This window comes from Phasianus colchicus, chromosome 6 (assembly GCF_987193195.1).
Source record: "Phasianus colchicus chromosome 6, bPhaCol1.hap1.1, whole genome shotgun sequence".
NCBI classification, from domain to species: Eukaryota; Metazoa; Chordata; class Aves; order Galliformes; family Phasianidae; genus Phasianus; species Phasianus colchicus.
In genome coordinates, this window is record NC_143441.1 from 11,636,838 (window position 1) to 11,664,696 (window position 27,859).

Here is a 27,859-nt window from a genome sequence, read left to right on the forward strand (position 1 = left end):
ATAACTTGTACTACCCTGTTATTGGAAATAATATTTATAGTGTTTCAATATGAAGATGTCAAGAGCAGATGTATGCAGGGGAAGTATAATAAAATGTAGAAAGTAAAAACTTTAAATTCATGGAAAGTGATGTCACATTTGATATGGGCAACATTCTTTGATGCTGTGATGTAGTGTAAGGATGCAGTTTCTGTGTTAGTATAAATTAGGATCCCAATTTTACTAGTACTGTTTATTCTTCTACTTTGCTGTTCATTTATTGGCAATGAGTTGGAGTATTATGCTAATTTTACTACATACCAGAACAGTAAATAATAGAATATTAAAAGAAAACATACATATGTATCTTAATGTGCTTCTACTTCTTATTTGCAGCCAAAATATTTCTTTGAAGTGAAATAAGGGAATTTCATTCTGTTTTGCTTTTAAATCATCCTGAATTCTGCTATAACATTGTTGGTCTTCCATGTGGGAAAGAAAACATTACTTTTGTGTGCTTAGTGGCTTCATAATCTCATGCCAGATGCAAACTTTGGAGGCTTTGTCCTAGTAAACCTATCCAATACAGAAGAGTAGTTGAGACGTGGAGAGGGAAAAAAGCCTTAGTGAACATAGTACCCAATTGCTTTCATATATTAACTCCAGTTCAATTTATTAGCACTGGAAGTGCTTAGTATATCAGGTTTTGAAAAAAATGTGCATGTACTTTACACTTTATTCAAGAGATTATAGACCTTGTGATTTAAGATTTCATTATAAATGTTATTTCCATTTGCATTTGCTATATTTTAGTATTTATTTCTCTATCTTAATAAACTTGCACATAGATTTAGTTTACAGTAACTAGCAATATATATATTTTTTAAACAGCAAAATGCTTATAATGGTTATTTCTTTTTTATAGTATTTTGAACGTCTAAATGACCTAGTAGCAGCACCAGCACCAATTCCACCTCTGCTTGTATCAGGAGGACCAGGTTCTGGGAAATCTCTCCTTCTGTCAAAATGGTAATATAATATCTTCTTTTTTTAAAAAAAAAAAAAGCTCTTTTTTTAAATTTAACTTTTCCTTGTCTTTTCCCTTTATCCTTTTTCCTATTTTTCTTTTATTTTTTTCCTTCTTTTCCCTGTTTTTCTTTCTGTTTAATTTTGTTTTTATTTTTTATGAAATTTAAGAAAAATGTTTCCATTACATTTAAAATATTGTATCAGTTTGATAAGAGGTAAACTGGAGATGTTTGCAAAGCTGTCCTGGAAAGTTTTGTAACATTTGAGTAGCTGGACTGGCTTTAACAACTCCCTGATTCTGATGGCAAAATCCTACAAATCTGTCCTTATGCAGCATACAGAGGTGGTTTCTGTAGCTGATAGTATTGCCCTTCTCTTGTACCTAAAACAGTCCTTTGGAGTCTTTTTCACTCAAAAAGGAAAGATCAGACCAAATAATTTATCATAGCAATACATTTTACAGTCACTTCTAGGTTATGGCAAGATTTGCTGTCATAAAATAAATTGATAGTGCCATTATTTCTACAAAGCTCAGTATCATGTGAATATCCAGTGATACAAAGGGTAGATGTTAATGGCCACTGGTCCTGGGTGGAGCAAAAGTGAAAACAGACACGAAAGGTTCATTTACACATCTGACATTTTGTAAGGTAAACACTGAACACCTCTAGCTCAGACATTCTGCTTCCTTTTGGCAAAACCCATAAACTGTAAGTTACATTTGATTTGCAAAAATAGTCTGTTATGAATAGGTGTTATTTTTGGTGTTTTTGTTGTCATTGTCTGATTGTTGTTTTTTACTTCTCTGTAGGATTCACCTGCAACAGAAGCATTCACCAAACACTCTGATTCTTTATCACTTTGTTGGGAGGCCCATGTCTACCAGTTCAGAACCTGCATTAATAATTAAACGCCTTACTTTGAAGGTATGCTGTATTATTACATGCTCTGCTTTGCCTGATTCATTGGAAAGTGCCAGTGTCTGTGTGTAGATCAGATGGAACGTTTCTACAGGTTCTTCTACATCCATCAAGAGCAATGAAAGTGTGAGACTTTATAGAAGGAGGGAGATCTGACATGGAATGAAGATCTCTTAAATTGTATCTCTGGGATGTGTGTAATAGTTATACTTCCAGTGACAAATACTGATAGCTTATAAAGCTGTATAAGCTTCTTCCAAATTTTTCTGCCATTCTGCCAGAGAAGCAGGTAGTATCTCTTATATGTCTGTAGAAATATGAGGCTAGATTTGCCAGTTGGCACTGTTTTGTTCTTAGACTAGTATCTCTCCTATGTCCAATTATTTTTTAACTGTGTTAGATACTTGGGAAATAAATGAAAAGTATTTTCAAAGGGTCTGAACTCTCTTTCTCTTTCATATGGTGGCAAAAAAAGACCTTGCAGTAATAAAACCTTTAGGAAAGTGGAATAAATTGTGTGCTCCTTGCAATTTTCTTGTGTATTTTAGAAGTCACCTTATTTAACCTGTGCAAATTTGAAGTCCTTTTAAGTCTCCAGATCCCTTATCCATTGTGTAAACTCAAGTTCTCTTTGTAGAGTTATACAATGAATTCAATAAATATTCTGTGTTCTGTATGAACTAAACTAGAAGAAGAGAATCATATGTGAACTTGACCGGAATTACCCCAACATAACATAACTTTCTTCTTTTGTGTCTGTGGATCTTTATTGATATCTCATAGTTGACTTTTAAGGTAAAATTTGTTATGTTTGTTTACAATTCTGCAGCTAATGCAACATTCTTGGTTAGTGTCACCTCTGACCTTGGATCCAGCTAAACTTCTGGAGGAATTTCCCCGTTGGCTGGAGAAACTTTCTGCACGTCACCAAGGCAGCATAATTATAATTATCGATTCTATTGACCAAATACAGGTATATTTGCAGAATGCTTAGCATTTCTCTTCCCAAAAGAAACTTTGACTATTGCAGTAGGCTCAGCTATATCTGCATAGCAAACATTAACGTTTTCTTTAGTGTAATGAGCACATTTTAAAGTAATTTGCAGCAAGTGCAGATGAAGTAAAATAGTCTTCAGTTTTATAGATTAAATTTGCAGGTCGTGGGGCTTTTTGTTTTGTTATTGCCTTTTTAACACCTTCATTTTTGAGCAGCCCAGATATATTATTTATGTCTAAGTTCTTCACTGTGAACTATTTACTGGGCACTCAAATAGCCCAGTCTTCAAGGTAAACATGTTAACAGTAGTGTTCTATCTGCTTTATGTAATGTTCAGGCACGCTGATATCACTGGATTATTTAGTACTGTTTCAAGAATCAGATCATGAACAATTTGTAGCTCTACACTGGAGAACTCAAGACTCCATTCTCTGTGTAATGAATGAAACCTATCAACTTCTGGCATTTGTTTTGAGCATGTGTATTCAATAATCAAAATTTCTTTTTAAGCAAGCTGAAAAACATATGAAATGGCTGATAGATCCATTGCCAGTGAATGTGAGAGTGATCGTATCAGTGAATGTAGAAACGTGTCCACAGCCTTGGAGGTATGTTATGCTTATGAGATGTTTCAAAGTAGCTTGTCTTAAAAGTAGTTGTTTTAAATTAAAGTTACTAGTTGAAGAGCAAATGGTCAGATTTATTAAGGCCTGGAATTGTAATCAGTAGGTAACATTTTGCAACTATTGAATATAGTGGAAGCTTTTCAACTGTCACTTCAGTGAGGACAGTTTTATTTGCTATGAATCCAGATTTTTGTTTTATTCTGATGGATTTATTCGTGTGACTGTGTGAGAAAATACTCTAAATGCAATCACATGCATATCAGGAACCACAATACTGTGATGCAGATCCAGAAAAAAAAAAAAGTGGAAATTTGGATAGCCATGATTAGAATTTCTTAGTAGCAGGAAGTAATTTCAATTACTGAGTTGATATCAATCATTAAAAACTATGGAACTTTGATGTACTTTATTTCCCACTCTTTATATGCCATTTAATAAAGTCTGAGTATAATTTTGTTCTCTTTTACCAAAGGTTGTGGCCTACTCTTCATCTTGATCCACTGAATTCCAAAGACGTTAAAGCTCTCATTAGTGCAGAATGTAGCTCTGTGAATGTTAAATTGACTAAAGAGCACGTAAGTCTTTTGTAGTTCTTCGAAAATACTTTAGTAAAACTTCTAGTGAAAATGTGGAAAGATGAAATAAGTACAGCTGCCAAAAGAAAGTAATATATTTAGCTAGGTAATACTGCTCAAAACAGAATGCAGTTTGAGGTTATTTTTTTTAATAGTTTTGGTTTTTTTTTACCTCATGGCTCATAGCATCAAAGCACAGATGGAACAGTGTAAATTATTAACTGGAAAACTGTATTGTTGCACATATTGCTGTAAACATGTTCTTTCATTTTAGACTCATAAAAGATTTAGTATTGCATAATAATGTAACTATGATTGACTAAGTGGGGAAAAATTATTTTACCCCTTTGCCTTGGAGATTGATTCTGTGAGGTAGTCCTCATTTTTAGAGATGTAGTGATTAGATCCTAGCTGTTCTAATCCTAAACTAGAAGGGAAACTTTAACTTGCATGCTCGGATATCTTGAAAAACACGCAGTATTTTGTGCACTAGTTTCATGTCATACTCTTCAAATCTTATAAATAGAAACGTATCTGAAACTCCTATTTCCTTGTCAAAATATGAACTACTTATTGGTGCGACTGATTTATCTTAGCTCACAGATTTTTTTTTTAAATCTTATAGGAGAAGAAGCTTGAGAGACATTGTCGTTCTGCCACAACATGCAATGCTTTGTATGTCACTCTTTTGGGCAAAACCATTGCTCGGTAGGTACAGATGATCCTGTAGTTATGGTCATTGCTGGATTAGAAGTAGTAGATTGTGAGTAGATTTGTTAGCATTTTGAAAAACAGTCATTTAATATAGAATAAATCCTGCTAAGAAAAAACAGCAGAACAGTGTCTGAAGTTTTCCCACGTCACTGACTGGAAATGCAGTGGGAGTAATTGGGGGTATATAATCTCTGCCATTTTGATACTAAGTGAATCTGAATGTATCCTTCTATTTTTCTTTTCTTTTTTTGTTCCTTTAGTTTCTAGAAATGGCAGTTACCTTAATGCCTTTTAGTGGCATTTGGAGAATGATGTTATTGTTTTGTTAAATGGTTTAATTCAGGTCTGTTGTATTTACTGATCTACTAGATAGCTTGCCTCATAGATTTTAAGGCTAAAAGAGAGTTCAGTGTTTGCTTAGTTTAACATCCCACACATGGTATTTTACTGTCTAATTCCTGCTGTGGAGAAAATTAATCTTCCTTCTTGTGCAATAGAATATGTCCAAGTGCATTGGTTTATTATTAACCTAGACTTCATCTTGTTGAGAAAGCCCCATTTATAATTTCGAGACTCCCAGAAGACGATAATTTACTCTGGGTGACTGATTTTCTTTCTTTTTTTGTTGCTGTTTTATGTTCTGGAATGCCTAATTGCTCTTGAAAACATGCCTTGTAAATGCATTAGGTGAAACAGCAGCATGTGGTTTTATCTTTATCCAGTCTGATGTTCTTACTGTGTGCTCTTGCTGGAGGAAAGAACACAGCAACATACCTTTTCTTGGAAATAAAAATATTGCAGTTATTTGAGAGAAATCAAATAGGTGGCTTCAAGATTTTTAGCTCTTCTGCTTTTAATCTTGCCAGGTACTGTGAGCCTTTTAAACTCAATAGAAATTCAGAGCATTTTTGAGGTAGATCTTTTTGGAATTTTGTTTGTTTTGCTCAGCCAAATGTTAACATGCTAAACACATCCTTTTTGTCCATCTTCTCAGTATTGGAAGTACAGGAAATATTGATGAAACCCTTCAACGGTGTTTCCAATGCCAAGACACAGTGTCCCTGTACAGGCTTGTTCTGCGATCAATACAAGAATCATTGTGCAGTGATAAGGAGAAATGTCTATTGAGAGAGGTAAGCAGTGGATGTTCTATATAGGAAATGTATATTGTTTCCTCTAAAGATTTATTCTTAAATTAAAAGTAAATACTAATTTACATATGTTCAAATGTGTAATTAGAGATTGTTGTATTATTAACTATAGACAGGAAATTTTATTAATCTAATTTTAACTGTTGTTTAACATACGACTTCTCTGTGTTGAATGTGAAGTAAATCATTATTTCACAGAGCAAAACCAAACTTGTCCACTAAGATGTGATATAGAATCAACGTTTCCTTTTATACCCTAACCAAAGGGTTAAGCACAGTAAGTCTAATCAAAACATGATGTACAGTGAATGTAGGGCAAGGTATGTTTGAATTCTTATTCATCTTCCTGACTCTACAGAATTTCTTCATTCTGTGGAACTTTTATTTTTTAATTAGGACATGATACTTGACAGTTGCAAGAACTTTGGTTCTTGCAGCACTTTCAGTGTATTTTACTTGGATTAAAATCCCTTATGGCAATGGATTTAATTTTTTTCCTAAGTGGTTTGGAGGAAGATCTAAGGAACCATTCGTTTGTTCCAGATTTCAGCTAATGGTCCCATTTGGTGCTTCACCTTTTTACAATATTAAAGGGTTTATATAGGTATCTTTTTTTCTTTGAGGTATACAGTTATACACAATAATGCCCAGTGTTTTCTTTTGAATTTTAATGTATCTGAGCGCTGCAGCAAATATTGCAAACTAACTATGTAGGATAAGGAAGTGAGGATGTGAGGAAGTTTTTCACTCAAAGGGTGGTGACACACTGGAACAGGTTGCCTAAGGAGGTTGTGGATGCCCCATCCCTGGAGGCATTCAAGGCCAGGCTGGATGTGGCTCTGGGCAGCCTTGTCTGGTGGCTGGCAACCCTGCGCATAGAAGGAGGGTTGAAACTAGATGATCACTGTGGTCCTTTTCAACCCAGGCCATTCTGTGATTCTATGATTTTGTGATAATGTTTCTGCTTTACATAGATACTGTGTGTCATTGGTGTTAGCCACAATGGTGTGAGCGAATCTGAGCTGATGGAACTGTATCCTGAGCTGTCTTCTGCAGTACTAGCCTCACTCGTTCACAGCCTGCACAAAATGTGTTTGTTGACATATGGTTGTGGTTTGCTCAAGTTTCAGCATCTCCAGGTAACTTTTTTAGTTCTAAACACGTGCAAGTGAAATTCTGCCAGTGCGGAAGTTTTTGTCCAGGTTCTGGTCTTGACTGTGCTGTGGTACATAGGAAAGACATTTCAGTCTATTTATATTCATTCAACTTTACACCTGGTTGCACTCCAAATTAATTTTTCTGTCTTGAAATTTAAGCTGTTCATTTACCCTGTGACACCCTTAATCACGCTGTTCTTTTGTTATTAATAACACAGTTATTAATGTTTGTGTTTGCTCATTCAGTTTTCCTTAACGTTTTGCCTGATACTAGAATTACTTTGAAAACTACTAGAGCTGTGTTACCACTGGTGGTCAGTATTGTTCAGCAGTTGAAAAGCTGGCATTTCAAGCCTTCAGAAATTTCTGACTATTAGATGTTAACTCAGTGTGTTTTGGAAAGCAATGGTTCCATAACAACAAGCTGAATTGAAGGAGAAGGGAATGTTATCTGGATAACCAGGTCTATGGGATACTGCATGACAATATTTGTAGTGCCTTGTGCCTTTGCAGCGTGAGACTTATTTAAGTAAATTCTTTCGTAGTTCTCTGTATGTCATTTGTACTTAACAAATTAAATGCATACTCCTTCTCTCAATTATATTCTCTTTCAGGCTTGGGAGATGGTGAGATTAGAGTATATGGAAGAAGGTCTCAATGTTATTTCAGCCTATAGACAAAATCTTGTGGACTATTTCACCATGCAGCTAAGGTAAGCTGTAATTTCTCAAGATGTGCTGAACCACAGGCTTTATGTCTTCTGGATATATTTTTTTTCTTTATTATGCCTTTTTGGACCCAGTTTGTGAATAATTGCTGCAAAATAACCCTACAAAACCCTCATTGTCATTTGATCTGTTTATTATTGATATATTTTTTTTTAATCTTTGAAAAGATTGAGGACTGTAGTGGGAGATATACATGAAAAGAAGTTACCATGTGATAATCCATGGCATGAATGTATAATGCTTCTGTTATTTTGTGAAAACTGACCCCATGTAGGTTTTTAACTCCTGGTAAATGCTAGGAAATTTGATGTTTCTTGAACTTGAAGAGACTAGAGACCTTGTATTCCGCAAGCAATAGGCACATAAGAGGAGATCCAATAGTATAGCAAAAAGGCTACAAGTTGATGCCTATACTGAAAATGGGTTTGCATTTACAGTCCTGAGTCAGCGTCCAGCTGTGGAGTGCTGCTGCTCAGAGCATGAGTTGGGTAGCAGCTAACCTACAGGGCCACAGTGTACCAGGGAAAGGAGGCACAAAGGGTCAGTGTTTCTGGGCTACAGTTAGGCTGGCAGACCCAGGTTAGCCCACGTGAGAGAGAGGAACAGCTTCCTTGATTTCCTGGGGGGTTCCAGGGCTCTCTCAGGTAACAGTGGAATGAAGATGTGAGAAAACAGAGCAAATAGGTCTCATAGCAGTCTGTCTATTTAAACATTCAGGCATGGTACATGTATATTTGCCTTTTTTCACATCACACTGATGAGTAGTATTAGGTCTCTCCATTAATATTTTTATGGCTTTTCTTTCAATAGTCGAGACCGAGTGACTTGGAGAAGTGCAGATGAACTTCCCTGGCTCTTCCAACAGCAGGGTGACAAACAAAAGCTACACAAGTGTCTTTTGAATCTCTTTGTATCCCAGAACCTTTACAAAAGGTAGAAAGTTAGCCACTGTTTTGGGGGGTATAAGCATTTCAAAGTTTTTTGGTTTTTTTTATCAAGCACATTAAATATGAAGTACTTGATAATTATTTACTTTATAGTATAAATCAGAAAATGATAGATATTGACTGAAGGAGCTTAAATAGTAGAGGCTGAAATGGTAATGCACTGGTGATCCTGCTCTCATATAAATCATGTATTTTTTCATTTCTGTTATAACTGGGGCTTTGATAAAGGCATAAATAGTACGGTTAAACAGCAACAATCTCAACAGATTGTAGCATAAAGAGAAAACTCATGCATATGGCCCTATTCTTCTAACACAGCATCAATCTGAAGAGAGAGGTGTCAGAGATAAGATGAGCTTCTTATTTCCTTGTTAAAACAGGGGACATTTTGCAGAATTGCTGAGTTACTGGCAGCTGGTTGGGAAAGATAAGAGCTCTATGGCAGCTGAGTATTTTGACTCTCTGAAAGAATATGAAAAAAGCTGTGAGGGAGAGGAAAGTATGATCTGCCTGGCTGATCTTTATGAGACCCTGGGACGATTTCTTAAGGACCTAGGTCTTCTCAGTCAGGTGAGTACATTTAGAGACTTGTAACGGCAAGGAGGTAAATTAAGCAGAGCTGATCGTGTGCTTTCTGTTGCAGTTGTTAAGTTATTGTAGCATACAGGATGTTTCCTGCTGTTCATATTCTGAACCTCGTTGTTACAGGCTGTAGCTCCTTTGCAGCGGTCTCTGGAGATTCGAGAGACTGCGCTGGATCCAGACCACCCAAGGGTGGCACAATCACTTCACCAGTTAGCAGGAGTTTATGTTCAGTGGAAGAAGTTTGGGAACGCTGAACAGCTCTATAAACAGGCACTGGAAATCTCTGAAAATGCTTATGGAGCTGAACATCCTCGGGTAGCCCGGGAACTTGATGCTCTTGCCATGTTGTACCAAAAGCAGAACAAGTAAGATTGACAGTGCTGATGTTTTTCTTTAATGTAGAGGTGCTACAAAAATAACTTTGAGATATATTCTTCCTGAAACCAGGCTGTTTCTGTAGTTCTTTTTTAGAGTTTCCTAACTTCAACAATGAGCACACCCTCTATATTCTTGTAGCAGGCCACCTAGTAGAGGTCAACTGCTGTGCTTAGTATTCCAACAAACTTCTGATAAGTCAGAGATGAAGGAGGAGCGTTGTCTGGCCCCAGGCATTTTAGATTTTCTTTATCTTGAACAAAAAGAGTGATTTTCTTTTTTTTCAACATTGTTAACTTCTCCTTCTACACTTAAATAACTTAGGAGCTTGTCAGAACACCCACCTACATTTGGCATTCTCTTAACACTGTAAATAACTGCTTTCAGATATGAACAAGCTGAGCAGTTGAGGAAAAAGTCCTTCAAAATACGCCAAAAAGCAGCAAGACGAAAAGGCAGTCTGGTAAGAAAACGTTTGATGTTTAGAAGGAATGCTCTATTAAATAGATGATAAGTGTGCCTGCAGTGCTGACAAATCTGATGCTCAAATGCTTTTGATAATTGAAAGCATACTACTGAGTGGCCTAGCAGTGGCTTTGGTAACTGCTCTTAAACTACTCTGGAAGTGGAGATGGATCAGGACAACTGGTATGGAGTTGAGAAGTGGAGAGAAATAAGTGGGTATATACATTTTAGGGGTGCAGAATTATTGCTGATAGAATTAGCTGTCAAAAGAGCAATGGAGAAGGGTATTATCCAGAGACAAAAGAGGCCTTTTTCCTACAAATACTATGAAACAGAATCCTTATAGCAATGGATAATCCCAGTAACAGAATTATGTGCCACGTTGAGGTTTTTTCCCTGTTTTTTTCCTTTCTGTTTCTTTTTTTTTTTTTTTTTTTCTGTGTCAGTTGAATGTTTTTAAGCATTAGCTTGGCAGCTGAGATCCATGCGAAGCCTAAAGTTATACCTTAAAGAACCTGTGTATGGCATTTAGGATAGGCATTTAAGTTTATAAACTTAAGAATTTCATCTGAATTGGTTATTTGAACAGTGGAGTTTAAATAAATTAGTATATATGATACAGGAAAAAAGAGCTGTACTGCAGCACAGTAACTTAAATTTCCTGGAAGCATGTTTGGTGAAACTTACCATTAGATTGTAAATAAGCAGAATGCCATTGAACAGGAATTAAATAGAGTTGTTTTGCTCCTTTGGTGTAAAACTTGAGTCTTCTAATTTTCTGTCTTCAGTAACATGCTTTGAAAGTAATTATGCTTGACTCACCTTGTGTTTTGCTGTAGTGTGGCTTTGCTCTTCTGCGTCAGAGAGCCCTGCAACTGGAAGAGCTCACACTGGGCAAGGATACACCAGACAATGCTCGAACCCTCAATGAGCTGGGAGTCCTTTATTATCTGCAAAATAATCTTGAGTAAGTTGTGTTCTTTGTGACACTTCCACTGAGTGTTCTCATAGATCACACATGGAAGCAAAGTGTGGAGAACTAATATTAAATGTAAAGACCTGGTCAGACATGCATTATCATGATGCGTGGTTCATTTTTTTTTTTTTTGTTTACTGTGAAATTCACTCATATTTTATAGACTTGATGCTGCTAACTTGTATTAACAAATGAGTGCATTTCCTGCATTCAGAACTGATGTTTCATGGTTAAAATTAATTAGCCTTAGTTGCAAGTACTAGTTCTCTCTCAAAATATACACCCTCTCACAGAATTTTTGTCACTGTCCTTTGTAGTGTTCATTCTTAAACATAAGGATTGTTGTTCTTCACATCGCTTAAGTTGCCAGTATTACAAGAAGTCATGAGTTACATATTTATTCACAGTACATGTTATCCTAAGGTCTTTTAAGGGCAAAGGAGGATGAAGCAGCACAACTGCTCTCTAAATGCAGGTAGAGATAAGCAGGGGTATTGGTGAAGAAGAATGGCATGTGCAGTGCAGTTCTCATCACATGGTTAGAGATTTCTTTGGCCCACAAAGTAGTCTAGAAGCGGGTGTTATGAATGAAATGTCCTGCTCTCCTGAACTGAATCTTTCTGGGAAGAAAGGAAAGTGCACAGCGAAAGCACAAGAGTAAGTTCTGAAAATGTTTTTATGTTCTCCCTCTATTTGATGTTTGAATTGCATGTGGTTCTTGGAAGACAGCAGTGATATATTTTAATTTAGAATCTGCATCTCTGTGTGAGATTTTTACAGTGAAGGCCCTGAGTTGTAACAGCTGTTGAGAATAGGTGTTGGTTTTTTTTTGTTGCTTGCTTTGTTTTACACTCATGAAGCCACATGAAACTGGCTGATTATAGAGGACTAGTATCTATCCAATCTCATACAGAATACAGAATCATTTTAAATTCCACATTGCTCAAATGTAGTTCAGTGCAACCAATTTTTAGAGTAAACTTATCTCCGCTATAAACCTTGTTCTGTTGAAGGTTTAAGTAATTTTAATGGCTGTTGTGTATCTTCTGAATCTGTGAGTCCAGGTTTGAATTTTTTGATAATTTGATACAATTTGAGTGAAATCAATGGCAGAAGGGTGTGTCAGTAGCAGTTGCTATGTATCACACTTCATCCTCTGGTCCTTGCATAGGGAGAACACCTTTTGACACCTGTGTTAGAGCTCCAGATTTGAATGTACAGTTCTATATAAATTATCTTTCTAATGTGAAATGGATTTTTCTGATTTACTAAACTACTGCTTTACTAAACTGATGGGAACCAGAGTCACACAAAATTGGTGTGTATGTTAGGATGACAAAATACCCAGTTACAATGGATGCTGCCAGTATTATGTGGGGATAACTCATTATTTGTGGTAGAGGAAGTGCTGTAAATCCATAATAGAATAGCAGTACACTATTTTAGTGAGATGAAAGGAATGCTTTTGACTGCAAAATGCTTCAACGGTGGTATTACAGTGTCTTTTCCATGTTGTCAATTCCAAATAGATTCTACTATAAGAATCTAGCTCATCATAAATGGTATATGTGATCACCTGATCATGAGGCAGCTATGGGGTTAGTTTAATGTTTGCTGAAATCTTCTAGACTGGTTTTCCAGTTCTGCAGAGGTGCTTGTGCTTCAATACTGCCCTGAAACATGTAAATTATCTCTGCTTCTTAGGGCTGGCTTACATGGTTTCTACAGTTTCTGAGACTGAGTTTATTCTGTTTCAGTCACATCAGCCTGTATAGATGTTAACAGCTTTAAAATATTGCTCCACAAATGTTTTCTGTAGGACAGCAGAACTTTTTCTGAAGCGCTCCCTGGAAATGAGAGAAAGAGTCCTGGGACCCAGCCATCCCGACTGCGCACAGTCTTTGAACAATCTGGCAGCCCTGTACAATGAGAAGAAGCTCTATGAGAAGGCAGAGGAACTCTATGAAAAAGCTTTGGACATCAGGAGGAGAGCACTGGCTCCAGACCATCCCTCCTTGGCTTACACAGTGAAACACCTGGCAGTGCTGTACAAAAAGATGGTAAGCAACAACCCTGCTACCTCTTCCCATCACCTAAATAATGTAAGGTCTTGCAGTGTCACAGTCTTCCATACAAAAAGAGTGGGGCTATTTTGTCAGCTATTTACACATATGTATAAAAGATGCATGTCAGGGGGACTTTGTTTTCAAAAAGCCTAGTAACTATTTCAAGACACACTTTGCTTAAAGAAAAACCATTTGTGAGTAACATCTTCAGTGTCTTACAAGTCTAGTATTCACCACCACAATGGATAATTTCTCATCTGCTTAAAACCTAATGCTTTTGTTGCAGTGGGGGAAGCTCTTGCCAGCTGTATTTGAGTTCTGTTTTGTACACAATGTTCACATACAAGAGTTCAGTGAGACATGTCTTGATGGAAAAATATTTTAGATAATACAGAGTAACATTGAACTTTACAGACCTTCGCCTCGCATACCATTCAACAATCACACTTCCACCTAACTCATCCAACCACATAAAACTCTGAGAATAACTTGAAGATTTCTGATGGAGACAGTGCTTTACTTAAGGCTGGCTCATGAGAGAGCATTTAACAAACAAACTGTGTGGCCAAGCCACTTCCAGCTTATGTTGATTCAGTGAAAGATGAGAATTATGTTCCCCACTAAATACATTGCCTGGTATAACATTAACAGAAGTCTCTACTCTGTGTTTCATCATTTCCAACTGTAAGCGCATGAAATGTTTTTGGGTTCCATGTTCTCTGCTCACCTCAGCTTCTAACTTTGATGCTTCTGGAAACTGGAAAAGCACTCAATATTTGCGTCCAACAGTTCTTTGCTTGTTTGAAGTTGCATAAATTAAAATTTGGGGTGAATTAATGACACAGAGAAGAGTGACAGAAGAAAAGGGACAAGTATCACAGATATAGAAATCAGTTATAATTATTTTTTTCCAGAATTATTACTGATTGTCTTCAGTCTGTGGCACAGTGATGTTTTGAAAAAAAATAAAGAGAAAGTTTGATTTGAATTTTGGAATTACAGTGAGCCATTATGCAATTTGTCATTGCTATTAAATAGGAGAATGCTAATAATAAAAACCTGAGCATACTTCTGAAGTATATCTGGTTAATATATGAGTAAATTAAATTGGGAAGAAAACATTTACTGGAAAAATAATCTGCATTAAAACTGATTGGAATCTGAGAGGAGAATTTTAGGGAATTGGCCTAGAAGTCAAAGTCTCAATGTGGTGAATGGGAAGTGATGGGTTGTTGATATGGCATTGAACACCGCAGCTGTTCCAGAGAAGACAGTGCAAACAGCACTGAGAATTGCTCCTAAGTAAAGGCAGCTACATTCCCATTCCCATATCATCAGTAAAATTTAAACACTTTAGATCAAAGAATAAGGTCTCTGCTCTCATTTGTGGCAGAATAAGGAAATGCAAATGGAGAAAATTACTTGAGAAAAGTACAACTGAGAATTCTTTTTAGCAGTCTCCTGAATTATACTCTTGTGGAAGAAAGTGAAATAAAAAGGAAGAAGCAGACATAGCTGGGAAACACACTGACTGGAGTTGAATATGCTCAGTATTTTGGAAAATTAATTTTAATAACTATTCACAGAGAATAATCTCTGTGGAATATCACTGTGAATTGACCGAAGTTAAACCCTTATTCTGGAAACAATAAGAGTTTTCCAAGCTTTTTGTATAAAAAAGATTTTTAGCCTTATCATTTTGATACGAGATGACTGAATTGTTTTTTCCTGTGTTGTTTGTAGGGAAAGCTTGACAAGGCTGTTCCTCTGTATGAACTAGCTGTTGAAATACGGCAGAAGTCGTTTGGCCCCAAACACCCCAGTGTAGCGACAGCTTTGGTGAATCTGGCTGTTCTTTATTGTCAGATGGTAAGTTTGTCATGTGCTTAGCATTCCTGTCGTGGGCACCTATCTAATACCAAAGTAATGTAATCACATTTATAAGGGAACTCCTTGTAGAACCTACAAATACTTACTTAGGTTTCATTTTAAAAAATGGAAGGAAATTTGACAAGGGAAGTGTATGCAGGGGATGAATAATTGTTGTGAGTGATGTTGTATGAGGACAGTTGGGCTAATGTAGCAAAACGCCCACATGCTTCATAGGACAGCAGCAGAATATGGCATTTCTAGCAGTGCAGCAGTCACTGTGGTATGATGAAGCACAGCTCTGCTGCTGACTCACTGGGTAACATAATCTTTTGAAATCTGTGTCCATCAATGAAGAGTGCACATGTGATGCTGTATAGCTAAAAATCTGAGAGCCGTAACAGCTGATTTTTTTTTTCTTTAGTCTACAGTTAATATGAGATTTAAAGGAAATGCAGTCAATTTATTACTGAATTCCTTAATTAGTGTCAGTGGGAGCAAGCTGTTTCTTGTATTCTTTGTTTTTGCAATCTGTACATCAATTTTAATCAGCGATTAAAGTTGCTTCAGGTAAAATTAAAGAGTGTTTGGTAACTCAGAATTTTCTGGTAAATATATTGAGATTTTCAAGACTGCCTAGGAGGACAATACCCTAACTGGGAACTGGTCAATGGGAATAGCATTTGCAAGTGAAAGCTTGTGGCTTTGACATGTTTAATTAACACCCTCATCTACCAGCAATATTGAAAACACAAAGCAACTTCATTGGTTGTTGAATATGCATGAATTTCTACCCAGGATGTGTTGCTACTATGTAAGGAAAAAAGCAGTAACAAAAATAATACGCTTTTATAACAAACAACTTTCTAATACCCAAAGAAAAAGCAGACTGAAGCTTTACCTCTTTATGAACGTGCATTAAAGATTTATGAAGACAGCTTTGGTCACATGCATCCTCGCGTGGGAGAAACTCTGAAGAACTTGGCTGTACTCAGGTAAGATTATATGCTTTAGCCCTATAAAATCATGTCACTATAAAGGGTAGCAGATAAAAATGAAATTTACTGGACTTGTGTATTAAGAAATTAGGGAGCCTTAATTACACTCGCTGATTGCGTGGTGTGCATTTCAATTTGAACGAACTGAGAGCCAAGTTTTATGTTTGTTTCATCTTTGTTTTACTCTTCTCCAAAGCTATGAAGGGGGAGATTTTGAGAAGGCAGCTGAACTTTACAAGAGAGCTATGGAAATAAAAGAAGCAGAGACTTTGTTAATAGGTGGAAAAGCAATTTCTCGACACTCATCGAGTGGAGACACATTCAGTTTAAAAAGTGCATTGTCACCAAACATTTTCCTGGAACCTGGACAAAGGTGATAGAGACCTGCTCAAAGAAAAGGTAGTTTCTAATTGCTATTTTGTTTTATATAAAATTATTAAGAAAACCTATTTTTCCTGGGTTAAATTACTACTTTGGAACTTAAGACTGTCTTCATGAATGACAGGAAAACATATTTAATCTTGAAATCCTTCCATGTTAACTTTGTGGACTGTATGGTACAAAGTGAATTTCTTCCACTGTATGCAGATATGTGTATAAGGTACTTGCTTGAGCTGTAGTTGATGCCAAAAACATAGATTTAATACCTCTTAGCCTAAGTGCCAGGATTATAACAAGATAAACTGATCCAATGGGATATATTTTATATGGTAGTTCTTACTTCTATGTTGTAACAGCCTGGCTTAGTGCATTTATGTATTTTTGTTTCATCAACCTTCTTGACCTCTTCAGAAGCTTGTAAAATTGTTTCTAAAGTGATAGAAATTTTGAAAAAGTCACAATATTGTTTTACCCAAAGTTTTACCTTCTAGGTAATTTCATCTTTAAGCAAACTTAGATTCAAGAGACTTCTTCAAAAATAACTGGTTTTCTTGGGAAGCAAATGTAGGTATCACTGTATACAAGTAAAACTCTTGTCAGATCCAACAACTGTAGTTGTTCAGTGAAAACGCTTCCAGGGAGGAATCTGAATGAAAAGGAGTATGATATGATGCCTTATTGTTAAACCTTTAAATATACTTCCATTGTTTAATCTCAATGGATCCTTTGCAATCCAAGAATACTTGTTTAAGCTGGGAGAATCTACCAATACAAAATAGTTTGCCACCCAATAAAAAAATGCTAGTTAAATCTACCTGCTGTATTTTCTTTTAATTTCTTAGTCACTCAGAAGAAGCAGTTCCAAGTCACGCTTTTATTCAGTGTGTGTTCATTTTTCCACTTGCAGAGTAAACTTTTCTCATTTTGGAATTGAGTTAAAAGGGATTACTCTTTTAGAAAGGTTTTCATAGCTTGGTATTATTGGGCAAAAGGAAGTGTGTATGAAACTGGCATGCAATGAATAAACATGCAACCCAGTATGTTAAGGCTTAGTTGAAAAAGTATTAAAAAGTAGTTCTTGAATTTCAGACAAGGTACCAGTAAGTGTTGATCCTTTGTAACAGCACTCTGGTCATTTTTCTCTTTAGAAAAAGGCTTTTTGATCAAAGGAAGTTTTTCCACTATATTTCAGCCACCTTAGAGACTCATGTTTGCAGGATTGCTAGAGAATAAGAAGGAAAAAGAAATCTCCTTTCTGCCCTTCTCAACTTTTGTTTCTGTTGTCTACTCTTCTAAGGTGTGATGATACCCTTCTTTAAAGCCCATAGCATGTATTAACAGATGTCTGAGCTAGCCTATTAACTCTGTTCTGATTTTAACATGCACAGTGAAATATCTTGCTCTCAGTTTCCTTAGCACTTCTAGTTTAAATAGGAAACTGCTTTGTAAACTTCCCTCATCAAACTTTTCTCACTTAGTGATTTCTAGTTCTGAATTATTACTTTGAGTGACTTCCCTCCCTGTTTCTTCATCAGTCACACAGCCCTAGAAGTAGCAGATCTTGACCATCCATGGTAGTAAAGAAATAGTAAGCTTTTTTTGTCAACCCAAAGAAAAATGTTAACAAAAAGCATGATATGATAGGCTGCCCAGAGAGATAGTAGATGCCCCGTCCCTAGAGGTGTTCGAGGCCAGGTTGGATGGGGCCCTGGACAGCCTGGTCTGGTATTAAATGGGGAGGTTGGTGGCCCTGCATGTGGCAGGGGGTTGGAGATTCATCATCCTTGAGATTCCTTCAACCCTGGCCATTCTGTGATTCTGTGATATGACTAATAGGGGAGAGTCTTGTAGGCATTGCGTTGGCCACAAGCTTTGTAGCTATGGTCAAAACGTTCTTGAGACAGTTATGCATTGAAAAAATAAACAAACCCAAGCAAGCTGTAGATCCAGAATAAGCCAAATTTTGAAATTTATTTAGTAGTTTTATAGAGAGTTCCACTTCAGAAAAGAAAGTCTTCAGTTTCAATTGAGATTTAATCATATGGACAGAATATCAACATTTCAATAATGTTCATGATACAGAGTAAAAACAGAGATCTTTGTTTATAAGACTGCCAACAAACAAAGCCAAACTAAAAAGCTGCAATATGTTTGTTATTTCACAACAAAAGTAGTAATATATTTTTCCATTAGGTTTTATGGTTTGAATATATTATACTTGTAAAAATGTCTTTTTAACTGGAAAAAAGATTCTTAAAGCTGCTTTTTGTTTTTGTCCTGATGCTGCTTATTTTTAAATAATTTTAACTATTGAAACAATCTTTTCCAAATATTTTCAAATTCTTAACGTGTGCCGTTGAACATCTGCAAGTAACACAGAAGCATTTGCACAATTTGAAAGTGCACAAACATAAAGGTATGAATTTGCTCAAAGAGCTACATATGCAGTACAATGGTAAACAGCTACCTCCCATAAAGCTGTCAATCATGTGACAGCAGTCCTGTCAGCCAAATAGTTAAGAGTCCAGTTTAACTAAACTTGTAGAAATGAGAGAACTGTTTCTCTCAATCTCCTGAGTTGTGTGTGCCTCACTTTTACTGTTCCCAACAGAAAGATAAAGTATCCCACAAAGGAATGCAACACAAATTAAGACGTAGACCATGCTAACACAAACTTAGTGACACTGATTCAGGTATGCACCTTTTTTATGACCTCCTATTTCCCTTTCCTCTTCACAATTTATTTCTTAAATATTTTCTCCAAAACTGAACTCAATCTAAAACCATCTTCCATTTATCAACAATGCACCCCTCCTTCAGGAAAAAAAAAAAAAAGAACACCCAATGATTTTTGTATAAATAATATAGTCTCATGTTAACTGTGGAGAGAACATATTTTGAAGCTTACAATCATTCCTTTGAAATCAGAAACAACGTCTTACACAAGCTACCCTAAGAGACAGAAGCACCTCCAAAATATTAGTCTCTTTTTACCTGCTGCTCGGATACAGCTGGTAATGCATGCTGGCAGATTCTATCTTAGCTGCAGCTGCAGCAATATTTTTGGATAGCCTAAGTTAGAAATATTTGCATTACTGGAGATGCTCCAATTTACATTCTTCTAAGCCAAATCTAAGTAGTAGTAAAGTTCTGGATCAGACACCCATAGTTGAAATACCTGAAATTGCTACTTCCAGGTTTGTAGGGTACTGGCACTATGTAACATGTATGTTTACAAGTCAGTTCAACACATGATAATTTAGAAGTAAATACCTCTGCCTTAACATTATATACAGGACAAATACAACTTAGATATTTGCAACACTAAACCTTTAGAGCATCTCATTTTAGAAGCCTTCCTATACAAATATTAAGCCCATGTGATGGGGATAGTTTAGAAAGCAGTTAAAACAGTTTGATTTTCAGAGGGAGAAAATCTCCTGTGCATCCCAGTGTTACCGTTGATCTTACGAATTTTGCCATGGAAAGCACCCACCTGCTGAAGTGATGACATACCAATAGGCAGCCTGCTAGCCTAATTACCTGCTAATAAAAGCTCCTCTGTCTCTTCATATTCAAAGCATTATCACATACAGGCAGCTAATTATGAATAAGCAGTAGTAAAAAATGAAAAAAAAAAAAAAACACAGAAGTTAAATATCTATATATATCCATACCAGGAGTATTTAAGGCTGATAAAAAGGCTGAAATGTTACATTTACTCACTGAAAATACATACAACATAATCCATGCCAAGACTTTAAACAGAGTCCAGTGAACAACCTAGTTCAAGTGCAAGAAATATCAGAAGCAGCAATGAGTGAGGCACTGTCAGCTGCCCTTGACCTATTTTATCTGCTCCAGCCAGCAGATTTTGTCTTTCATTTGTCCCATGCTGTATTTTCATAACCTGATATTGCATATCATGTGCTATGCATAACTTCTTTTTAGTTCATCCATCTCTTTTAATTTTCCATTGATTATCTGGACCCCAGCAACGCTGAAAAATTAAAACTTACAGTAGTGCAACTCCATATGTTAAAACCATGAAAAGACAACAAAATATAAACAAGGATAAGTCTGTCTACTTCCCATCTATATAACAGTTCAATTTCATTAGATATGTAAAGGTAAGCTTCAGTGGAGGGAACAAAAGTTGACTCGAAATCTGATGTCAATCCAAACTTCTATACTTGTCCTTAGTATTTGTTTTGCTACAAGTTCCGCATTTTGGCCATGAGATCTTCCAGGCTTTCTTCAGACTCAGCCACTGTTTCTTCAGCTGTCAGATTCTCTTCCTAGTATTAAAAGAAAGAAAAGGTCAGCAACAGAAGAAGCACATTAAATCATCTACACAAACAAGCTTTACTGCAGTTAAGTCACACTTTCCCAGAACCAAGCAGTCCATTACAAGACGAGGCTCAACTCAGCATACTGGTTCAGAAATTGCAAACTCTGTTCTGAAGTTTGAAAGCTCTGCTTGTAAAGCATACACATTCTTTGTTCCCCAAGGATACCAACTGCACTTTGAAAATGCACACTTTTACAAAGATAAAGATGGTAAAAATATCACTCACAAAAAGAGCAGTTGAGAAATTCACATTCCTTTGCCTTCCCACCCCAAGAAATACATTCACTCCTATCATTTCAAAACTGCATTCACATTAACATCCAAATTTAAGGGAATATATATCGTGAAAACACAGAACCATAGAAGACACCAGCTGAATTTACTGAGCTTCAGTTCTACTGGACTTGTTTAAGATGATACATTATTTTAAGGTTTGAAAGGTAATCAAAGTAGCTAATTTCGTACATATAATCTATAAGTTTTATTTAAAAAAAAATAGTGTCATTGTAAATAATAAATATATTACCTTGTTTGGGATAGTATATGCTACAGTAATTCCAACAGGAAGATCAGGTACTGGACCAGAAGCAGCTTTCAGCTCATCTTCTGTAGTTTCTGATACTAATTCAATACCTTTGCATTAAAAGGAATAGAGAACTCCATTAAAAGTTAAAAGACTTCTTTAATAGCTACATTATAGCAAGAACAAAATTGCAGCTAATTTTCTGAAATAGAAAAAAAAAATTAAAGCAGAAAGACCTTCAATTTCAACTACTTCATTAACAATACACTTTCCCTTTACGATACACAAAATGCTTCCAGTTATGTAACTTTCAGATAAGAATAACCATGTATTTTATTTAAACATTGCTAAGCTTTTGCACCTAAAACGTGCTCATTATGATAAAACTATATCAAATTGTTTTAGTATTACTGTCAAAACCTGTGAAAAACCAGCAGCAATTACACAATGTAAGTTACAAACAACAGGATGCATGAAAAGTCCATGCTCCCTCACCCAAAACAAACAATTTAAATGCTGTTCCCAGTATCATGCTTCACTTAGTCATCAGCTAATTACTTACCCCAGTCATTGTCTTCATGCACTATTTCTTCTTCCTGATCAATTTCTTCTTGTTTTGGTTGTGCAGCTTCTTTTATCTGAAGGAAAAAAATTTAAAGACATAGTATATATAGCAGTTCAATTTTCAACAGTGAGGAAGATCAAATCTAGCATTTGTGCTTATTTTAAGATACACAGTTCACTGTTTTGAATTTTGTTAGGCATAAAAAGGCAGAATACCTGCAAATTTTAAAACATCCGTTAACACTCAGTAATATGACTGCCAAAAAGGCTGAGCATGTTTCATAGAATCATAGAATGGTTTGGGCTAGAAGGAACCTTAAAAGACTACCGATTCCAACCTCCTGCTGTGGGGAGGGACACCTGCCATCAGACCAGGTTGTCCAAAGCCCCTTCCAGCCTGACTCTGGATACTTTCAGCATCCTTAGTTTCTTTGGGCAGCCTGTGCCAGGGCCTCACCATTCTCTGAGTAAAGAATTTCTTCCTTATATATCATCTAAACCTACCTCCTTCAGTTTAAAGCATTAATCCTTGTCCTATCACCATACTCCCTGAGAGTGCCTCCTCAGCTTTTTTCCTTTAGGCCCCCCACAGATACAGCAAAGCATCTGTAAGTTCTCCCGAGAGCCTTCCCTTCTTCAAGCTGAACAGCCCCAATTTTACCTTATAATTTTCTTGCTGTTTCCTGCAATTTTGATCACTACATTGTGGATTTGGCTTCATAGCCATAGTTGGAAAGAAATCCTGCATCGCATTGTAGCCAAGATAGTAACTCACAGTACCAAAATTTAAAAGATACCTGGAAGCACAGAGAAAGCAGGTCTTTATACACAAGTACAAACCTGACAAAGAACTTTTAAAATACTCTTTCATACCAGTGACCAGGAAAGCTGTAGTTGTCTTAAAATACCTGTAGTCACCTGACAACAACAGAGATGCATCAACATAAAAGCTGGTACTTTTGTTGTGCATGAGCTACTGTCTCAGAAAAAAATGTGTTTAGAATAGGTAGGCAGTTTTCCCCTGTGCCCTAATCCGTTGCTTAAAACACACAGGTGCCATGTATTTCCAAGAGAGAATTTTCAACAGGAACCAGAAACAGTTTAATCATCTTTACATAAGGTCATGCTTGTGATGAGAACAGAGATTTAATTTAAGCAGCAATATTTGCATCCTTCATTAAAGAACAACACCTGCTGGTAAACAATTTTGTACAATACTGTGAAGCTGAAAAATGGATCTTCATTGTTTGCAGGAATAATTGCAAACATTTTTTATTCTTCGTAACTAAAATTTTCTGGACAACTGATAAAAGCAAGGCTCAAAGTTGTCTAAATAAAGTCTTATTCTCAAAGTATAAATGTGATGAAAGACTTAAATTTCAATAACGTCAAGATTCAAAAACATGTGCATGGAGTAACAGAAATCCTTGGGGGAAAAATGAAGACTTTTCCTTGTCCTGAGTTGTTACATTAAAGAGAGCAGCTACCAAATAAAGACACCAGTAATTCAAGCAGTGTGTATACCAGCCCTGTCTGATGATGCCAGTACTTTCAGTAAGTAAGTCATAAATACAGAAAAAGAACCAAATTCGTCATTATCCAAGAAGCTTGAAGGAACCGCTCTCTTACGGTGCTGCAGTACATTGCCTAGCAGCAAATCAAACACTTACTTCAGAACATTTTGTACGAGAATTCCAGCCACAACACCCATGGTTGTTGGAAGACTAGCTGCACAAACTCCTTCTCGTTTTAATGTTTTCTCATCAATATTTGCAGCAACCACAAGTGGAGGAGCACACTGAGGGAAAATAAAGAACTACAGTTTAAGCAAAATGCATTAAGGAAAAAAAATAAATCAAAAACCAACAAAAACAAACCAACAACCACGTCTCACACATAATTTTAAGCTACTCCATTATCTGTGCTAGGATTACATTCACTGGACAGCTGATCTTCATACTCCCGGTCCCATTTCAAAAGACAGGAACCAGCAATTCCTCTGAGTGCCACATACCGCAAAACAAGCAGTTTCACCAGGAATGATCAGCTGGATGTGTCCTGACACTGCATTTTCACTCACTCCAGACTCCATCCAGATTTGTCCAAGCTCGTTGCAGGCCTTAGAAACACAGAAACACACAGATCAGTACTGCAGAAGTTTAATGGAAAAAAAAAAAAAAGAAACTGTAAATTGAGAAGGATTAAACATACTGACCCTCGTGCTTTAACACAGAAAGGCTATGATCAGAAAGAAGAACGTGAAAAAGTAAAATAGAAATTGTTTATGAGAGACAAAGGACAGATCCAAGGATAAACTAAATTTCTGCTCATGAAGCTGTGCCTTCGTGAGTTCCTGAGGATCTCAGTACTTTGAACAACTGCAGGCATTGGTGCTGCAGTTACTATAGACCCACACAGTTACTATAGACCACAGGACGTAATTGCAAAAACTACTTCCAAAGTGTTTTTTTTTCCTATGCTTTGAGGCACAGATCCAGAGTATCTGTGTACACTCAGTGCATCCAATCTGCAGATTAAACTAGCTGTAGGATAACAGAAACCATGCATTTGGCATTCACCCTGCATTGATCGCTAACTATAAAGCAAAACAGGATGATTAGGTATACAGCTTTAAGACATTTTTAGTAGGCAGAAAGCTGTATACAATTCGATACACAGTATTAGAAAGTTTGCTAAGATTTAACCTACAAAGACTTAACAGTATCTTTCCTTAAACAAGCTAATTTGGAAATACAGAAAGCACTTACAACACAATTCTTCTACTAACTTAAAAGACTTTGCTTATATTTACACAAAGTATGTCTTACAAGAGCTGGGTAAAATATCAGATTCTGTTTCTTTAAATTAAGGAGGAACTTTCTTGGAAGATTCTTGAAGTCCCTGTCTTTTCTGTAGTCCCCACAATTCCTATCAGTACTTATAAAAGAAAACTGACCTCCATGAACTCATGCCTATGGTCTTACCGTGTTAATTGCCATGCGAGCTTCAAAGTTGTCCACACAGCTCAGAACAAGATCAACAGGCTTCCCTTCCTCTAGTGCACCATTACTGAAACAATATCAGAAGCGTTTATGAAACTGATGGCAGAATGTAATACCAGCATAGCAGTCAATGTATTTCTTTAAAGTACAGAGGCACAGGGAAAGTATATTTCTAACAAAACTTGTGCAAATACAAGACAAGGTACAACTAGCAGTTTAACTGCAGTAGGAAGAGCAGCACACTGAAGCTGGAACTTAAGTATAAGGCCATTTTATATTAATATAATTTTTATATAGTATACAGTTTTTCCAGATATACTTTGAGTGTATCTGTAACAATATACATTTTACCTTATTCTACCCATGAAATGTTCAAAGTTGTCCAATGTAGTGATGTTGTAGTTGTGTACTTCAAATTGCACATCAGGATTAATATTTCTTAATGAGGAAATAAAATGAGGCAATGTTAATAAAGACGGTAAATTGCATTTCACTCCCTAACTTCACAAGTACTGCTATAGTCTTCAGCTTCCATTTTGAAGGCTGAAAGGCAGCATAATTACTAAAAAATACAAATTAGGTGAAGAGGCCCTCCCTCCATCCTCCAACAAAAGAAAACAAACCACCTAGATATTGAAATGTAATCATTTATATGAAACTTTTGAGCAAAATTAGCTATATGTAGAAAGATTCACTTTAAGGTTCTGTGAAGGATAAAAATGTCCCTAAAATATCAGCCATTCCCCCAGCTGTTTTATTCTCAAATTTCCACAGTAGACCATGCTACTTTGTAAGCAATTAAGCGTGAAACATTAGTTTGCTGTAGTGGCATCCTGGATAGATAGATACCATTCAATATCCACTTCTCTAAGTCGTACCTCAAGGTATGCTCTGCTGCTTGCACTTTACTTAATCCAGCTTGATGAGGTTGGAAGAAGAGTCTGTTCATGTTTGCCAGTTCCACTTTGTCATAATCAAACAGAAGAAGCTACAAAAAAAATTGTATTATGTGATCCTCCAAACAGAGGAGCGCATAGAGCTCTAGAACAGGCCATTTTAAACAGCTGCAGTTTAAAGAAATACGTAAATAAGCAATCTGTTTGTGTGGTCTAAACTAAATACATTTGAAAGATTAGAGAGATTATTTACATGGACCCTATCAACTCTGTTCTCACTTTCCTACTTGCCATTCTGGCATTAACTAGACTGTGTCAATTCTTTCACTTGTGTCTTGGCATGCAGTCTTCATGAACAATTAACTTCAAGTGCTTACAGAAGACAGGGACTTCATATGTTGACTGATACGAATTTTGAATCAATAAATTACTGAACACAAGAAACATCCTTTCTAGGTACAGGATGCTGGTCTATAGGAATTTCTCCTGCAGAGAAAGGAGGAATATACTTTGTAACAAAAAAATTGCATCATCTCTGTATTAAGAAGATTCTTAACTTCCAAGAGTAAATGGGGAGGTTTTGCCTGCAATTACACCCAAGCCATTCCCCAGATTCCTCCTTTTAAAGAACAGGCTGTTACGTTAACTCTATAGCTCCTTGCTAGCTATACTCACATCAGTTATTTTTAACTGCTGCTACATGTTTAGCTGTGTCACACGACAAAATAATTTTCGTGGTAAAAGCACATTCAACATCTGCAGTTCAATTTCTTGAGCATTCACTTGTTCCCATAACAGAGGCCTTGATGCTCTACGTGAGCTACCCCCTTCTTTTCCTTTGTTTTGTTTTCCTCTTGCAATAATGCGGTACAACAATTAGACAGATGGACTCATGTAAGAGTGCAGAGAACACAAAGAGTTCATGTGACAGAGGGCTAAGCCTGACCTAAATAAATGTTATTAGCGTTAAGAAAAATGCAGATTTAAGATCCTTCATTTATTTTATTTAAATGCCGTTCACGAGCGCTTTCTTCACGGCACTTTTACTTGGGCAAAACCAAGGGAGGAATACCAAATATACCTCTTAATAACGAGGGCCAGCCTCTGAAGAAGTACAAGAAAACTCATTACCTTACCAATGCCACACCTTGTCAGCATCTCCGCAGTCACACTGCCAACTCCGCCCACGCCTACAATCGCAACGGTGAAAGCGCGGATTTTCTGCGGGAAGAAAGAATGCACAGATCAGCGCATCGACACCGACCGCTGCGGGGCCAGGGGAGGAGGTGGAAATACACAGCTGTCCTCATGCAGACACACGGCTACCTCATAATCTTTGACGATTCCCATTCTTTTCAACGCCATCAAGCGACTGCAAAAAAAACAACAACAAGAAAAAAACAAAACAACAGAATCATTATAAACAAAACGCTTTCTATATTTCTCACTTTGCTTTTCAGATATCCTCATCAACCTCGTTTCTTCCCTCCCTCCGCAGCCTGTCCCCACCTGTAGGGATTGGAGTCCGTCACCTCGGGGCTCATGGTCTCGATGCGGCTCCTCGCCGCCGCCCGCCCGCCCCGCACCGCCTCCAGCTCCCGCTCCAGCTCCCGCACGCGGCGCTGCAGCAGCTCCTCGCGCCCTCCCTCCGCCATGGCAGCGACACGTCTGCTCTCGCCAGCGGCTTCCGGGAACGCCGCGGACCCGTCCGCCGCTCCCGCCGCCTCAGCGAGCGTTCCCATGGTGTCCTGGGCGTCCGCCGCGCTGCGGCGAATGCGCTCCGACGGGGCTGAGAGCACGAATCAGCCTCGCCAGTCCCGCGCGGCACCGTAACCGTGCTCTGCGAGCCGCTTTCCTCCGGGAAAACCCGGCCAACGCCGAGAGCCGCGGAACGGAGGACCGCTTTCGGTGACGGACCGGGCAGCCTCCCGTTGTCGCGGCAACGCCGGAAGGGGCGTAGTGTCTCAGTGAGCGTGCGCGAGGTA

General features: G+C 37.2%; 2 protein-coding genes across 5 annotated transcripts in view; one reads left to right on the forward strand and one right to left on the reverse strand.

Moving 5' to 3' along the window:
- Positions 1-23,636, forward strand: part of NPHP3 (nephrocystin 3) — a 33,267-nt gene extending 9,631 nt beyond the window's left edge. For 2 of the 3 annotated variants that reach the window (XM_031590318.2, XM_031590319.2), the window contains exons 10-27: positions 905-1,008; positions 1,820-1,934; positions 2,758-2,901; positions 3,436-3,533; positions 4,024-4,126; positions 4,752-4,834; positions 5,835-5,973; positions 6,966-7,130; positions 7,763-7,860; positions 8,687-8,809; positions 9,204-9,393; positions 9,532-9,773; positions 10,171-10,246; positions 11,088-11,215; positions 13,044-13,284; positions 15,034-15,159; positions 16,039-16,154; positions 16,354-17,352. In XM_031590318.2, coding sequence (XP_031446178.1) covers positions 905-1,008; positions 1,820-1,934; positions 2,758-2,901; positions 3,436-3,533; positions 4,024-4,126; positions 4,752-4,834; positions 5,835-5,973; positions 6,966-7,130; positions 7,763-7,860; positions 8,687-8,809; positions 9,204-9,393; positions 9,532-9,773; positions 10,171-10,246; positions 11,088-11,215; positions 13,044-13,284; positions 15,034-15,159; positions 16,039-16,154; positions 16,354-16,534 — 2,472 coding nt within the window. In that variant the 3' untranslated portion in view covers positions 16,535-17,352. Of the gene's footprint in view, positions 1-904; positions 1,009-1,819; positions 1,935-2,757; positions 2,902-3,435; positions 3,534-4,023; positions 4,127-4,751; positions 4,835-5,834; positions 5,974-6,965; positions 7,131-7,762; positions 7,861-8,686; positions 8,810-9,203; positions 9,394-9,531; positions 9,774-10,170; positions 10,247-11,087; positions 11,216-13,043; positions 13,285-15,033; positions 15,160-16,038; positions 16,155-16,353; positions 17,353-23,029 lie in introns of those variants that run through there. The other variant, XM_090142440.1, reaches the window with a different exon arrangement.
- On the reverse strand, positions 18,387-27,807 carry UBA5 (ubiquitin like modifier activating enzyme 5). Of its 2 annotated transcripts, XM_031590315.2 has the most exons (12): positions 27,384-27,807; positions 27,201-27,246; positions 27,006-27,095; positions 25,857-25,966; positions 25,330-25,416; positions 24,961-25,045; positions 23,991-24,095; positions 23,647-23,774; positions 22,638-22,773; positions 21,975-22,050; positions 21,416-21,522; positions 18,389-20,836 (listed from the first exon to the last, which is right to left on the reverse strand). In XM_031590315.2, exons 1-12 carry the CDS (start codon positions 27,614-27,616, stop codon positions 20,753-20,755), a joined length of 1,287 nt encoding a protein of 428 aa, XP_031446175.2. In that variant the 5' UTR covers positions 27,617-27,807; the 3' UTR covers positions 18,389-20,752. The 2 variants fall into 2 exon arrangements, with proteins under 2 accessions (XP_089998582.1, XP_031446175.2); XM_090142456.1 differs by lacking the exon at positions 27,384-27,807 and having other exon boundaries at positions 18,387-20,836; positions 27,011-27,095; positions 27,201-27,249.
- Between the last annotated feature and the right edge of the window lie 52 nt (positions 27,808-27,859).